Source organism: Cannabis sativa, chromosome 8 (assembly GCF_029168945.1).
Source record: "Cannabis sativa cultivar Pink pepper isolate KNU-18-1 chromosome 8, ASM2916894v1, whole genome shotgun sequence".
Taxonomy (NCBI): Eukaryota; Viridiplantae; Streptophyta; class Magnoliopsida; order Rosales; family Cannabaceae; genus Cannabis; species Cannabis sativa.
In genome coordinates this window covers 29103180-29118877 of record NC_083608.1, presented here as the reverse complement: position 1 = coordinate 29118877, position 15698 = coordinate 29103180, and the positions used below count along the sequence as shown (strand labels likewise).

The following is a 15698-nucleotide window of genomic DNA, read 5'->3' as shown; positions in this document are numbered from 1 at the left end:
TTTCTACTAAAAACCCATGCACCTTAACATTGCTAAAATGAAAGGTCATTCAACTCTATCATACGCGTTACTCATATCCAACTTAAGAGTCATATAACCCTCTTTCCCTTTATGCTTCCTCTACAAATAATGCAAGACTTTAAAAGAGACCATGATGTTATCTGTGTTCAAATGGCAAGATATGAAAGTACTTTGAACTCTAAAATTATACCATGAAGTAAATGATTTAACCGATTAGCAAGGACCTTAGACACCACTCTAAACAACACACTACATAGAAAAATTTATTGTAAATCTCCCATTGTTTTTGGATTTTTATTATTTGGAATTAGGACCACTTTAGTATCATTAAGTCTCTTCAGAAGAACATCTGTGAGGAAAACATTATGAGCCCCCGAAACCATATCTTTACCAACAATATTTCTGATGAAAGGCTTGATTCATACCATCAAGTCTTGGTGATTTATCAATATGTTTTTTTTGAAAGAGTGCATACTTTACCTCCTCTGTTTAATCAATACTTGGTTCTCGATGTTTGTAATATAAGGGTTTATTAATTCCACAATCACTTCCTAGGTAGATTTTGAGGCTTGGAAAATATTATTAAAGTAATTGAGCAATATTAGATAAACTATTTCTCCAATCTACCCAATTTCTATCTTCCCTTTGTAACAAATTAAACTGATAATTTCTACGTCGAGCACTAGCAGTAGCATGAAAGTACTTATTGTTTTGATTTATGGCTTTCAACCAAAGTTTTTTGATCTTTTTTTTTCCTAAAAACATCCCATTGATGAAAGACTTCAAATAACAGCTACCTTTGCTCCTAGTATAACTAGATCCCCTCTTCATCAATTTTGTGTTTCAAACTCTTGAACTTCTTGTTATATTCTTTATACAATCTTTGAATTTTCTATTGGTTTTTTACACCATTCCCGAAGCTCCTCTCAACAAAAATAAATTTTATCTTGTATCAGTACATCCATATGAGTATCTAAAATATTTTGGATAGTTTGTTCACACATTGGGTTACTAATACAAGAATTTTCAAACCAAAATTTTGAGATTCGTGAAGTAGGTAATATAAATTATAGCTATAACAGTTTAGTTGTATGATCTGAAAAAGAGATTTCCAAGTTAAATAATTTGGCAAGAGGCTATAATGTAAGCCAATCAAGATTTACTGATGCTCTATCCAACTGAATATCCACCTATGACACTTTACCCTTATCCGTCTCCCAAGTATATTTATACCCTGTAAATTCCATACAAATCAGACTAAAATCTAGAAAGACATGTTGAAACCCTTCCACCAACCAATTCAAATAAGGCTAGCCACCTTGTTTATCTCCATGGCTAACTATAGTGTTGAAATCCCCTATCATGGCAAACACCTTTTAACATGAAGCTATCTTAACAAATTCCAAGTCTCTCTTCATATAGTTTGGTTTGGTTCACCATAAACCCATGTTTGCTGATATGAACTATATCCTTCAGTAGTAATTAATAAATCAACATAATTGCGTGAATAACCCAAAAGATGAACTTCCTCATCAAACCTCTAGAGAATTTTTAAACCCCCTATCTGACCTTGAGCATCAGTTATAAAACAACCTTCAAATCCCAATTGATGCTTAATGGATTCAATATTTACGTTATAACATAATGTTTAACATAAAAAAAATAAAATTAGGCTTCTTTTGAACAGAAAGTTCTTTTAGGAACTGAATAGCTCGTCGGTTTCAAAGCCTATGACAGTTCTACGACAATCAATAATCTAGCAAAGCCCTACCTTAAAGGCCCACCTCTAATGCATGTTTTGAATTTTCAATTGTACAGTGAAGTGAAACCTCCTCTTCATAGCCTAATAAACTTTCCATACCCCCATCACCCTGATTGTTGGGCCTACCTCTTTTTTATCTTTAATTATAAAACCCTTTTGTTTTACAAAATAAACATGCCCACTCCTTCCTTTTCTCTAGAAGTATAAAATGAATTTCATTAACTTCCTAACTTTACACCCCCACAATTTATTACTTGTTCCTCAAATTCTATCTTGACTCTTTCCCATAATGAGATCACGATCACCTTGATTTGTACCAATTCTTCATTCATAATTTTATTACCATTAGAATCTCATCAATTTACGATATTTGTATGATCCATGTCTGGCAAATAACTGACCTACTCTGGCAACTAAACACATATTTTTGTCCGCAAATATTTTTCTCTGATTAAATGATTCTACCTGTGAGGTTACACTTTAATCGAGGAGCCATAAGGATTCACAATCTTCTTAATTGGATTTTCAAATAAACTTGGTAAAAACTTTTGTCAGGCCCCATTAATCCACTCATATAAATGAATGTCAGAATATTCTCATATTTCAAATAAGCCTAGAACTCGTCACTTCTTTCTTGTTGTATATATCTTCATTCTCCTTCAGAAAGGTTTATGGATATTAATTGTAACACGAATCCTGAAAAATCCCTCCAAATACTAATAAAATTATTTTTATTAGTTTCAGCAAAAACACCAAGTTAATTACCAATATTTGTTATTACCCTTTCAGACATGAATCCTTGTTGTAGTTCAAAAATTTGTACCAAAATATCCAACATATCAATAACAACAGGTCGTGAATTCTTACCTCCTTTTAATCGTTTGATCAAAAACTATTTCCAATTATAGATCCATGGACTATCTACAATGACTATCCCAATATCAATTTCATAGCAAATCAATAAGTATGGATGATGTTCTAACATCTATATAAAAGCCTCCTTTAACTAGTTTCCATAAAGAAGTCAATTGGTGTTTCTTAGTGTCGAAATCAATAGCACCTTTCGTCAAAATCTACCCCACTAAACACATTCTCATATCCACACCCTCAGACCACTGAAATGATTGATAAGAAACTACATCCTCTTCTTCATCTTTAAAACGAATATTATCATATTGTGATTTTAAATTTGATACCCCTCGATTACTAGAAACTACATTATTAAAAGAAGAATCAAAGGATACAACACTAAAAAAACTTATTTAAGAAAAAAACTATGTCAAAAGACAAGACTTTATATTTAGCCTTTTATTAAGAAAAAATTCTAATTATTTTTTCATAGGTGTCATATATTTAACAAATATTTAATTGGATATTTATTAATACATCTAAAGAAATATATTTAAATAATTTATGAACATATATAGCTAGCAAGTAAGGATTGTAATGAATAAAGTCATCGAGTAAGCACTATACATTAAATAATGGTAAAATGAAATTATTTTCATTAATTTATTTTGCAGAATGAGCATATGATTGATGAATTTTCTCATCTTCGAGGGCAGGTACATGTATTTTTCATTCTTTGTGTATATATATATATATATATTTAAATGCTATGTTTGTGGATGAGTACTATATTTTCAATACTATTGACTCATTACAAAGGTTTGAGTAATTTGCAGGAAGAAATGTTGATGGAAGAAAACAACAATTTAAAAAATAAGGTATGTTTTAATTCCCTAACCTATACCTAGTTGTATGATAAAATTAATTATGAGTGAGAAACCTCAAAGAAAAACAAATAGACCTTTAAAGCTCACAGCCAAAATATAGCGGAGAAAAATAGGTATGTTTCCCAAAAAAAAAAATGAACAAAAAAAATTAGGAGTATATTATCCCTCTTCTATATGAAATATTCTTAGTAGTGGACCCTTCATGCTAAAATGATTGGACTATAGACTCCTTACTTATTAATTGCCATCCAAATGATTTTCCAGCCTAATCTTTTTAATATTCATATACGTTGTAATGATTTAGGACCACTCGTAAATTTGTGATAAAACTCAATGATTTATAATGCCAAAAAATGGCCATGTTAGGATTTATAATAAACTGAAGGAACATAAAATATCTCAAAACCTAATCATGTTACTAAAAATGCTTTAATATAAAAACTGTAAATCATGAAATCCTTGTTAAATGAATAGAAAATGATGAATACGAGAGTGAAAGCACTAACCTCAAACCATGAATAGAGATTGCACCGAAGGTTTTGATCTTCAAATAATACAATATTTTTATGTACTTTTCTTTGACGAGGAAAGATAGAATACAAGAATCTTATTGTTTCTTGGGGACCACTACTTACGTATATAGAAAGATTATAAAATTAGTTTTGGGTATTTGTAATTTAATTCTTAATGAAATTTTAAATTAACTTATAGAATCTTCTACACATTATTTTCATGATAATTTAATAACCTTTATTACTTATACCATAATTGATCACTTAATTTTGTATCACTCTTTATTAAGCATTATACATTATACATATTTGCCAACAAATATAATTTTTCTCTTACAATCTGCCAACAATGTTACAACATCTTGATATTTACATACTTGACATTACATTAGACTCATAGTTGAAGCGTAGGTACATTTTTGCATATCTTGAATTTCAAGTAACTTTTAAGGTGTTAATTAAGATTGAATTTCTCTCCTTTTAACAGCATGAGTAGCACCTGGTCTACAATCTTGCTTGCCAAACTTTTTTAGTACTTTAGTGATATTGCTCTTTTGTAATAATCCAAGAATACCTCGAGAATGGTCTCGATGTATCTGAATTTCCAAAACAAAAGAGGCATCCCTAAAATCTTTCATCTCAAAATACTTATATAGAAATCTCTTAATTTCGTGTGATAAACATATATCATTAGTGAATAGTAATATGTCATCGACATATACAACAAGGAATATATACTCACTCCCACTAAATTAGTGATATACACAATATTTATCTCAAAACCAAAAGAGATAACTACTTGATGAAACTTGTGATACCATTCATGTGAAGCTTAGATTTTTTCATTTTACAAACCATATTCTTTGGTTCACGTAACAAAAAGTAGTTTTTTTTGTTTCACCATATAATTTTTTCTCATCAGTATCACCATAGAGATATATTACATCCATCTAATGTAACTCAAGATTAAGATGAGCAGAAAGTTCCATTATCATCTAAAAAGAGTCTTTCGATGAAAGTGAAGAAAAAACCTCTATAATCAATGCTTTCTTTTATAGTATATCCTTTAGCTACAAGATCTGCCTTACACCTCTCCACATTAACATTTGTATCCCTCTTTGATTTAAATATCCCTTTACAACCAATTAATTTTACAATTTCGAGTAATTGGACAAATTTCTAAACTTTATTGTCTTGCATATAGTATATACTCTTCAACAAATAAACTTTTTAGAGTTAGAACTTTTTGCAGCCTAAAGAAAGTCGATTGAATAATATTCCATTGTCACATTATTTTTTTTTTTGAAGAAATATAATACAATCATCTAAAATTACTTCTTACTTCTCTTGTGGATTATCTTAATGGCTCTTGTTCTTAAACATGTTGAGTTTGTTCTTCTAGAACAATTACCTCATGTTCAAATGGGGGGTTTGTTTAACATATATTGTGTTGTTGAGGTTTCATATTTATTTCCTTATATAAATGATATGTGGAGAAGCTTGAAAAATTTCAAAATGATAGTTGCAATCGCGTTTTAATTCAATTACTCAAAATAAATGTGTCTAATCTTATTTATCCCGAAACTCCACATCTTCAAATAATGTTGCAGTTCCCGTCTCAAAAATATTTCAAATTGTGGCTTATACCCCTAAGATCATTAAGAATAGGCAATAAAGTAGTTGCTCACTATTTTTGAGTCAAATTTCTTTTCATGTGGCTTATATGCTCTTTCTTGAAGTGGACATCCCTAAATGTCAAAACTGTTTTAGGCTAGGATTTTGACCTGTCAAAAGCACATAAGGTGTTTTGTAACTGTCTTAGTTGGTATCCTATTAAGAATGTGAGTTGTTGTCTTTAACACATCTCCCCAAAGAGTAACATATCCTAAAGAGTCCCATTTTGTCATTAATGTAAAACACTCAAGCAACTAATAATATCTCAACAGCTAATCATGCTACTAAAAGTGCTTTATTATGAAAACTTAAATCATATTTCTATAAATTAAACCTTTGCTAAATAAAAAAAGATGATGAACACGAGAGTGGAAGCACTAACCTGAAACCATTAATAGAATTTGCATAGATAGTTTTGATCTTCAAACAATATACTATTATTTGATGTATTTTTCTCTAATAGGGAAGAAGAGAATACAAGAACCCCAGTGCTTTTTAGAGACAACTACATATTTATAGAGCGATTATAAAATAAGCTTTTTTTTATGAATAGGAATCATTATATTGTTCAACTTCTAAATATATTAACCAACCACGTACAACCATATCCCAAAAAAATTCAAAAACTATACACAATTTTTGACATAACAAATTAAACCAATCTCTATCTATTGTATGAGCTTTTTTATTACAAGAGTAATCATAACTTGTATATCATTTTCAACCATCTATAATGTGTTAATTATATGCCATATTATATGGTACCAATATACATCATTCCCAACTCTCTAAATGTGGTAGAGTAAAGTCGCAAGAGTAACATACATGATACTCCTCTTAGTAGCACTCATCTTCTTTGCTTTATGAATCCACCTAATTAATTAGAATAAATCCACAGAAGCACATTTTTATCCCATTCAACACTTAACTTCCTACAAACAAGTCTTCCTATACTGACAATAAAAAAATAAATGACTTATGCTCTCATTATCAACAACACATAAAAGACAAATTTGATCAATTAGAGGATCAAACTTTTTTATTTGTTCTCTTGTTTGAAGATGCTACAACCTTACAAACCAAAAGACCATTTTATGCTTCGTGATACTCAATCCATCCTAAACCACCTTATGACCCACATCAAGAGATTGCTAAAAAAAATAAGTCATGGCCACTTTTAAAGCTATACCTAGGTCAAAAAGTGTGGCAAATCAATCTTGGCCCTAAAAACATCCTTGACATCAACTAATCTCTTTTAATACCAGCTACATTCAGTTGGTGGCTAGTATTCCAATCCATTACTGTCCATCAAGTAAACGCTATTAATCCCTTTAATAAATAATGAATCCTTTTTGGTGGCAATTTCCTACACATACTTCCCGATTGCAGCCATATTTCAATCAAGGACCTTCCGAAAGCCTAAACCTCATGTATTCTTTGGCAAACAAGCATTTTTCCTAGCCACTAAACCTGGTCAGTAGTGTCGGCTGGGCCTTTCCAAAGACAAGCCCTAAAATTGGCTTGTACATCCTTTAACAAATTCTTTGGGATGATCATTATTTGAGCCCAATACGAGTGTATAGTTAAAAAAAACAGAGTTGATAAGTGTAACTCTTCCCATGTAATAAGATAAGTTTCTCAAACACAACACTCGGATTTAACCAACAATTTTCTCAAGGATGCCATTACATTCACTAGCTGATATTTTCTTTGAACAAATGGGAATGCTAAGGTACCTGAAAGGATGATAGGCTCTTGTGTATCTTGAGAGATCAAGCATTCAGTTGACTTCAAATTCATGCATTCCACTACTATAAATCTCTAATTTTTCTTCTTTTGGCAGTAGCCCAGAAGTTGAAGAAAATGACTTTAAACCCTTCAACATTAGCAAAATTGAGACAAAATCACCATGGGAAAATAAAAGGAAATCATTCGCAAAACACATGTGATTCAATTTTAAAGTAGGCATCTATATGGAATTTAAAACCTTATCAAGAACCCACTTCCTTCAGTATTCTATACATGTATTCCATGCCTAGAACAAACAATAGAAGAGACATCAAATCTCCTTGTCTCAAATCCTTTTAATTTCACCATTAATTAATAAGGAGAATTTGGGGGTTTTGATACATGCCATAATAAGATCAATGAATTTTCAAGGAAAATGAAAATTAACAAACATTTCTTCAATGAATCCTCATTCAATGGTGCCATATGCTTTCCTCAAGTCAGTTTTAATCATGCAGCTAAACTTGCAATTCTTCCTTTCATAGTGCCTAATGAGGTCTTGAAAAACCATAATATTGTGAGCTATATATCGCCCATTAAAAAATTGACCTTGGTTCTCCGTGACAATTTTAGGGATGAAATTCCTTAGTCTTGAACAAATGACTTTAGTAGCAGCCTTATAGATCACTTTACAATAAGAAATTGGTGAGAAGTCTTTAACACTATCTGGACATTTGATTTTAGGGATGAGTGTAATGTTTGTTTTATTGATTTCTTTAAGAATCTTCCTCGTGCTTAGGAAATTATTCATAGCCTTTTTGACATCTTCTACCACCAGCTCTGAATTATCATGATAGAATGAACGCCCAAACCCATTTGGACCAGGAGCCTTCATACCAGGTTTGGAAAAAATGGCATCTTTCACTTCTTGTAAAGTGAATAGCTACTGTAGAACTTGAATGTGCTCCGATGAAAGTACAGGACCAACACGCACAACCGATTGGAACACCTTATGTCTATTGCTCATTGAAGTCCCAAACAAGTTCTGATAGTAATCAAAGAAAGCTTGTTGAATCTCCTCTGCATTATCAAGGCAAATATCACTCTCATCCCTGATAGAGTTAAATATGTTTGAGTTCTCCTGGATTTCAAAGAAGCATGAAAATGGAAGTATTCTCATCGTCATGTTTTACCCAATTCATTTTTACCTTTTGAGCTAATAACAAATTGTGAGCTTTATGGTAATGAGAATACTTATCTCGTGCCATTTGTTCTCGTTCTATCAAGTCTCTATTCTTAGGATCTCTATCCAACTCTTCCTAGATAGCTAACATAACTTGTTTAGCTTGCATATTAGCCTTGTGAATCTCATTAAACTCATCCATGGTTATAGTTTGGAGCACTTTCTCAAGCCTTTACAAACACCCCACCAATTGATACATAGGAGAACCTACAGTAGGGGCCATCCAACTTATCCTAATCTCTTCTTGATAATTTCTTGTTCTTGCCCACATGCTTAAGTATCTAATGGCTCCCTTCAGGAGCTTGAATCTTTATAGAAAGGAAATGAGGATAGGACTATGATCAAAGTCCCCTTTCAGAAGAAAAAGTTCTTCTAAATTCAAGAAAGAAACTATCCATTTTGAGCTCACCAATGCACACGATCAATGTTAGAGAAAACTCTCTCATTAGGCTGCTACTTGTTATTCCAAGTAAAGAATCATCCTGAATATTTCAATTCATCTATTTGACAATGGATCACACATTCCTTAAACCTATTAGATGGCTTCTTGTGGTTCCTTCTATCAGCTCTTTCATCATAATTCAAAATCTCATTAAAGTCACCTACTATCATCCATGGTTCTTCATTTCCATTCTTAAGGCCTTTCAAATCTTTCCAAAGCATATCTCTTTCCACTTCCTCATTAAAGTCATGCATACACAAAAGTAATATGGAACTTTACTGACTTCTAATTTTTTAAGCAATACAATGAATGAATTGACTTGTACACATTCTTATATATAGAATACATACAAGGATTTAAAGCCATAATTATTCTCCATTTATCTAACCAAGGGTTATTATTAGTGAAATACCAACAAGGAAATAACTTTAAATAAAGCTCACCCATATTCTTATTCTTTACTTTGGTTTTGAGCAAACTAACCAAATCAACATTCTTTGAGTGTATTAATTGCCTAGTGTCTCAATGCTTGTGCTGGCTGTTAAACCCCGCAAACATTCTAAACTAGAATTCTATCCATTTGACGTAGAAGGATCTCCCCCATATCTAGTCTTAACTATCTCTTAATCATTTAAGCTTAATTTGTTCCTAGAATAGCAAATTGATTATTTATTTTTGTTCCAACCACATCTTGTTGTTGTACTTTCTTCCCTTTTTCCACCACCTGAAATCCATCTTCATCCAGCACTGGTTCCATGGACCTCACTTCTGCTTCTTCCTTTTGAACCCAAGTTTGTTTCGTTTCATTTTTATTCGTATCTTTATTTTCATGATCCATATCCGAACATATCTTGCATATAATAGGGATTCATTCATACTTCGCACCCAATTCAACATCTTGATCCAATTTATCAATAAATGAAATTTCGTTGGAAAGTCTTGAGCAAGGCTCGCCTCAATCAAGATTCTTGGGAATAAAAGTCTGTCTCTATACTTGGTGTTGTCGTGCACATGAATTGGGTTCCCAATTTCTCCAAGAATTTTGAACTATGAAGGCTCTCCCCAGTACTTGATATCTAATCCCCTCACCTTGATCCACGTTAGAACATAATCAATTTTCCCTGTAGTGAAATCCTCAAATGTATTCCACAGTTTCATAATAAAGGGTTTCTTATCAAAGAAAATGAAACCGTTGGATATATTTTACTAGGATCTAGATTTACTACCATGCATGTTTCATTAACAGCCTAATATGAATTCTAAAACAATAAAATAAACACATAAGAGTTTAAGAAAACCTTACATTGGTTGCAGCAGAATATAATGACTCCTTCCGTTCTGATCTCTAGCCCTTGATTCCTTTCTGTAGCAGAGCATCACCAAGATCTGAACCGGGATCTCTTTCTCTCCTTCCTTTGATGCTGAATCTCCTTCTTGTTGGTTGATTTTCCACAGTCTTACACACTATGATTGAGATACCACTTGATGTGTGTGGGCACTCACTCATTCACTCAAGGATTTCGAAATTTAGAGAAGAAAAGAAGAGAGAAGGTGGTGGCTAGAAATTTTGTGTGAAGGAATGAGATGTATCATCTTTTTCCTGAAGCCATCACTACCTATTTATAGGTAACCACCTAAGTTTAAGTTAGAATTATTTGGCATTAAAATAATGAAAAAATAAATGATAAAAGCCTACAATAGTGGTCGGCCTGGGCTTTGGATAATGGGCCTCACTTATGCGATTTTGCTGTTTTATCATTTTTGCATCTCATTTTCTCAAAAACGCCAATTTTCAAATTCAACCATTTAAATGCCAATTCTAATTATTTAATAACTAAAATTAATTATTAAATAATATTGTCATTTAATATATTTATTAATTAGACATATAAAGTCTCTTAATTAATAAATAAACCTAAAATCTCTTTTCTTTACGATTTCGCCCTTGTTTAGTGAAAATTCACAAAGTAGACATAGTCTAACTTTAGAATTATAATTGATTAATCAAAATCAATTAACTGAGTCTTACAAGCAGTATGGTCTCAACTAGTATGGGGACCATGGGTCTATATATCCGAGCTTTCAATAAGCAAATCAAGAATTTATATATTAAACTCACTGACTTATTAATTCTTCGTTGAATCCACGCATAGAACTTAGAATTGCATTCTCAGTATATAGAACGCTCTATATGTTCCACGATATAGACACGTCATTAGTTATCAATTGTTATAATCCTAATGTGATCAATGACCCTCTAATAGATGATCTACATTGAAAAGGCACTAAGGTACCGTTACACCTTCAATGTATTTTATCCTTAAAACACTTAGCTCCGTAAAAATGATATTTCAGCGAAGTGAAATGAGATCTCCACCATTTATCTCTGTTTAGCCAAGCTCGAAGGATATCATCGTTTGACTTCTAAATTCCTATAGAAGTTATAGACTCCATATTTATGTTAGCGCTCCCACTCAATTATACTATCATGTTCCCAAAATGTACGTATCACCCTGACCCAAAAGTAGGCTTAACTAACAAATCAAAGAACATGTATAATACTCTTGAGATCGAACCTAAACATATCAGAATTAAGATCATTTGATCTAGGATCAACAGGTGATATTGAATTGAATAGATATTACGGTAAATTTTAATATATCTAATCAAAGTTCAATATCGGTCCCTTCTGATGTATACTCCATACATCCGATGTTGGTAAACTTTGCCAATGCCTTGGAAAGGACATAACACTTATCCAAGGTGTAAGAATACATATCGCTGTTTATCATGTCAGTCTAAATCCAGTGAACTGACAAATCAGGGAATAAACTTTCGAACATATAATTAAGATTATATTCTACTGTGTTGACAACACTATAATCATTAACAAATTGATATGTTCTGGACTTAAATAGAATTCATACATTATGTACATATAATCATGAAATAAATCATGTGAACCATGCAACATAAAATGTTATTTCTGATCTTTATTAATAAGTAAATCCGATTATATTGAAATGAGTTTTATTTAAAGCATAAAACCCAACAGAAACCTCCATCAAGCACTTTGTCCCCCTGCGCCAAGTTTTTTAATTTTATAATGAATATACCATGAGAAAGCATACCAACCTTAATCTCTTTATCTTTCCATAATCTTCTCACAAACCTGTCAAGCACACTTATGGGTGGATTTGTAGTAGCAACATACCCAACAATCGAAGGCTATCAGTAGGTCACCTTATCTTCAATCTCTGTTGGAAGGATTTTCACTTTTGTTGTCCTCTATTTAGGTAACTCCTCAGCTTCCTAAGATTCATCATAGCAACAATTGAGTTTCTTTACTAGATGCTCAAATTCCAAGATGAGTTGAGTCATCTTCTTCCCTAACTCAACATCATGTGCTGTGCTGTTAGCTAGACTCAACCAATATAAGAAATCCTTCTAAATCTCACTCTACTGACGAATGATCTCCTACAATTGTTGAAGTGAATGAATTTTCCCCGAAATCGCTTCCTCTTCTTTTCTTTTCACTTGGATCTTCAACTCTAAAATCCCTAAAATTGTATCTAAGGATCTCATTTGTATGACTCTATCCGAATAAGAAGGCCCTGTCTTCTTATTGTTGGCCTTCCATGTATCTTTCCCCACATTTCTTTTTCCTTTAGCTATTGTCATCGTTGTTTCCATCGAAAGAAACGAAGGAAGAGAGAAAAAAGATTCAAAAAGGTATTTTATAAATTAACTTATGCTATCTACACAATATTTTCATGACAATTCATTACCCTTCAATACTTAGATGTCATTATACATTATATATATCTTACCACAAAAGGAATTTTAATCTAATATATGTTTGAAATATTTTGTTGCACTTGTGATTACTTTTTTTCATACTCTTGGTAACAAATTGCTTGAACAATATTTTTGGCACTAGAAACTATACAATATTTTCAAAATTCAGAAGTGGAACCTCATCAACACAATTACATATGTAGCCACAATATTTTGTATTCTTTCAAAACTAGATCACCTTAATTGGCTTTAGAATAATTAATTTATAACGAGTTCGCAAATAAACTCTATCTCTGAACAATTTTTGGATCACAAAATGGAAGCAAGAATGATGCCAACTTCGGTTCATTCCAAGAATAGATCTATTTTCAAAGATGCATTATGCCTTTTTTTTCTACTAGTGAACATGTTGAAGAGGATGACCTAATCATGTATATTCACAATGGTCTTTGTTCAAAATATGTAGTCTATGATGGTTAATGTAACGCCTTTGCTTTAAGCCTCCAATGGGCAGCCACCCACAAACTTATTAGTTTAATACGTTTGTGTTTGTTTTTGATTACGTGCAGTAGAAGGGTGTTGGAGAGGAGAATACTAAAAAATTTATATAAATCTAATTTTCATGAATTCAGTAAGGCTCTAGAAAACCATAACAAGAACGAGATATGATAGATCTAATAGAGGATAAAATAAATAACTATTATTTGTGCATACTGCTGATACAGTCCGAATTCACCACGAGCAAGTTCTTCTTTTCTTTGAATGCTTCCAAAATTCTATAACTACTTGTCTTCCAAACTATGGCAGTTTAGAAAGATCAAATAGGACGAGTGGTCTCCTTTTTCAATGGTAAATTAGATCACACTTTGGAAGCTCAGATGATGAGTGTGAGATCTTTTTAGTGAAATAAAGAACACAAAGATTGTGTTCTTCACTATAGCAAGCAACGCACCAAGGGAAAGAGATAAAGAGAATTCTCTTAATTTCGATCAATTTTTTTACAGTGAATAACTTAACCCTTTTTCAGTTCTGTCAAGTCTTTATTTATAAAGTTTAATAAGTGACAAGCAAGCAAACCCTCTACTTGTCTTAGGGTTAATCTTGGGGGCTATCACACATATATAAAGATCAATACAGTAATAATGTTTAAAAAAAAAATAAAGAAAAGAACAATATCATTATACCACTGGAAATAATATTAAGTGGAAACAATATTGTGATTAAAAATTTCATGAACTACTAAAAAAATTTGTGAATAAAAGTATTAATTATAATTTTTTTTAACTAAATGTACTTGTAAATTAGTAACAATTATTTTATATTTAATATAATATTTTAGTAACAAGTAATATTTTATTGTGACTTAAAATGATATTCGTTCACGAAAAAATATTTATATTGTGAATAGACAAAATATATATAGCACCATTTTTTAAATGACATACTAAATTGTAGTTAGTAGGCTTTCCATTAATTTGCAATAATAAATATGTATAGTTTAACTGTCGTTATAGTAGGCTTGAATCTTTGAATCCTTTTTTCTGCACCTTAAAATTAACAAATTTATGAAAACTAGTACCTACTATATATCAATATGTATCATCATATAAAAAATTGTGCTGTAGTTTTTGTAAGTGTCAAAAATAGAGATATCGATCCTTACCTATAAATACAAAAATGTTGTCCTTAATATAAGATTTTCGTATACATCTATCTATGTATTATGGTGTTTTAGGTATAAGATTTGAATCGCATATCTTACTCTATAACATTTCATTCTATTACTCTCTTAACATACTTCATCTATTATATCTAGTAGTTTCCAATATTCATAAGTCAAGTCTTAGCTTTATAAAGATTCTAATTAAATACTCATTGTTTCAAAATTTTCGTATTGTGCACAGTTGGAGGAAATTTGTGGATTGTTTGGTAAACAAGGTGATGATCATGGGCAGCACAATGTTTCATATACCCACCAATCAGCTGAGCAAGTGCAACTCAATTTAGAGCCTTTGCGACACAATAATACTACTATTGCATTGCAGATCGGGTACGTAATAAGAATCTTTCTCTTCATCTCATAGAGATAGTATTTCTCTATACAATAATTTTGTGTCTTCTGGTTAATTAAGTTGTCGTCAATATTATTTGAATACAGTAGCTACGATGGTACTGCTAATTCAAGAATGATGAGTGGTCGTAGAGAAAATGTGGGTGCAGCCCCTTCAATGAAAAATTTGATGGCTTTCAATTCAGAAGACCACGAATGTTTTGATCTTTAGGCCCTTACCGATGGAGCTAGCATTACTTTTTATATACTATCCGTTTCATGTCTTCTTAATTAATATTATGTATTGTTCGTAAAAGAGAGCACAGCTATCTTTAGCTACTCATTGAGAATTACATATATGTTAAAAGATTTAAATATTATTATACAATATATATGCATTTATTTATGTTATCTATGTAGTGTGGAGTCATTTCATCATGAAGTAGTACTCTTACATTTTGAGGGTAAGTTTTGATGATAAGTTTAACTTTTAAATAAGGTCTAACAATTTTGCTGAAAAAAAAAAAATCTAAAATCTACCAGTATGTATATCAGGTCAGACCTGAAATAAAGTGGGCCATAAGAAAAAAAAAAATTTTTGGACCCTTATGTTAGAAAAAATATGGTATTTTTCAAAGTCAGTAAGAAAAATATATAATTTTAAAAAGGGAAAAAAAAAATTTGGACCCTTGAGCTAGGTAAGCCCTAGGCACAGGCCTAGCCCGCCTATGC

The 15698-nt window shown here is 31.5% G+C and overlaps 1 protein-coding gene across 2 annotated transcripts in view; it reads left to right on the top strand.

Moving 5' to 3' along the window:
• The window catches only part of LOC115701144 (truncated transcription factor CAULIFLOWER A), a 56583-nt gene extending 41206 nt beyond the window's left edge, over positions 1–15377 (top strand). For both annotated transcript variants that reach the window (XM_030628850.2, XM_030628851.2), the window contains exons 5-8: positions 3307–3348; positions 3469–3510; positions 14821–14966; positions 15075–15377. In XM_030628850.2, coding sequence (XP_030484710.2) covers positions 3307–3348; positions 3469–3510; positions 14821–14966; positions 15075–15198 — 354 coding nt within the window. In that variant the 3' untranslated portion in view covers positions 15199–15377. The remainder of the gene's footprint in view (positions 1–3306; positions 3349–3468; positions 3511–14820; positions 14967–15074) is intronic.
• The last annotated feature ends 321 nt before the right edge of the window (positions 15378–15698 follow it).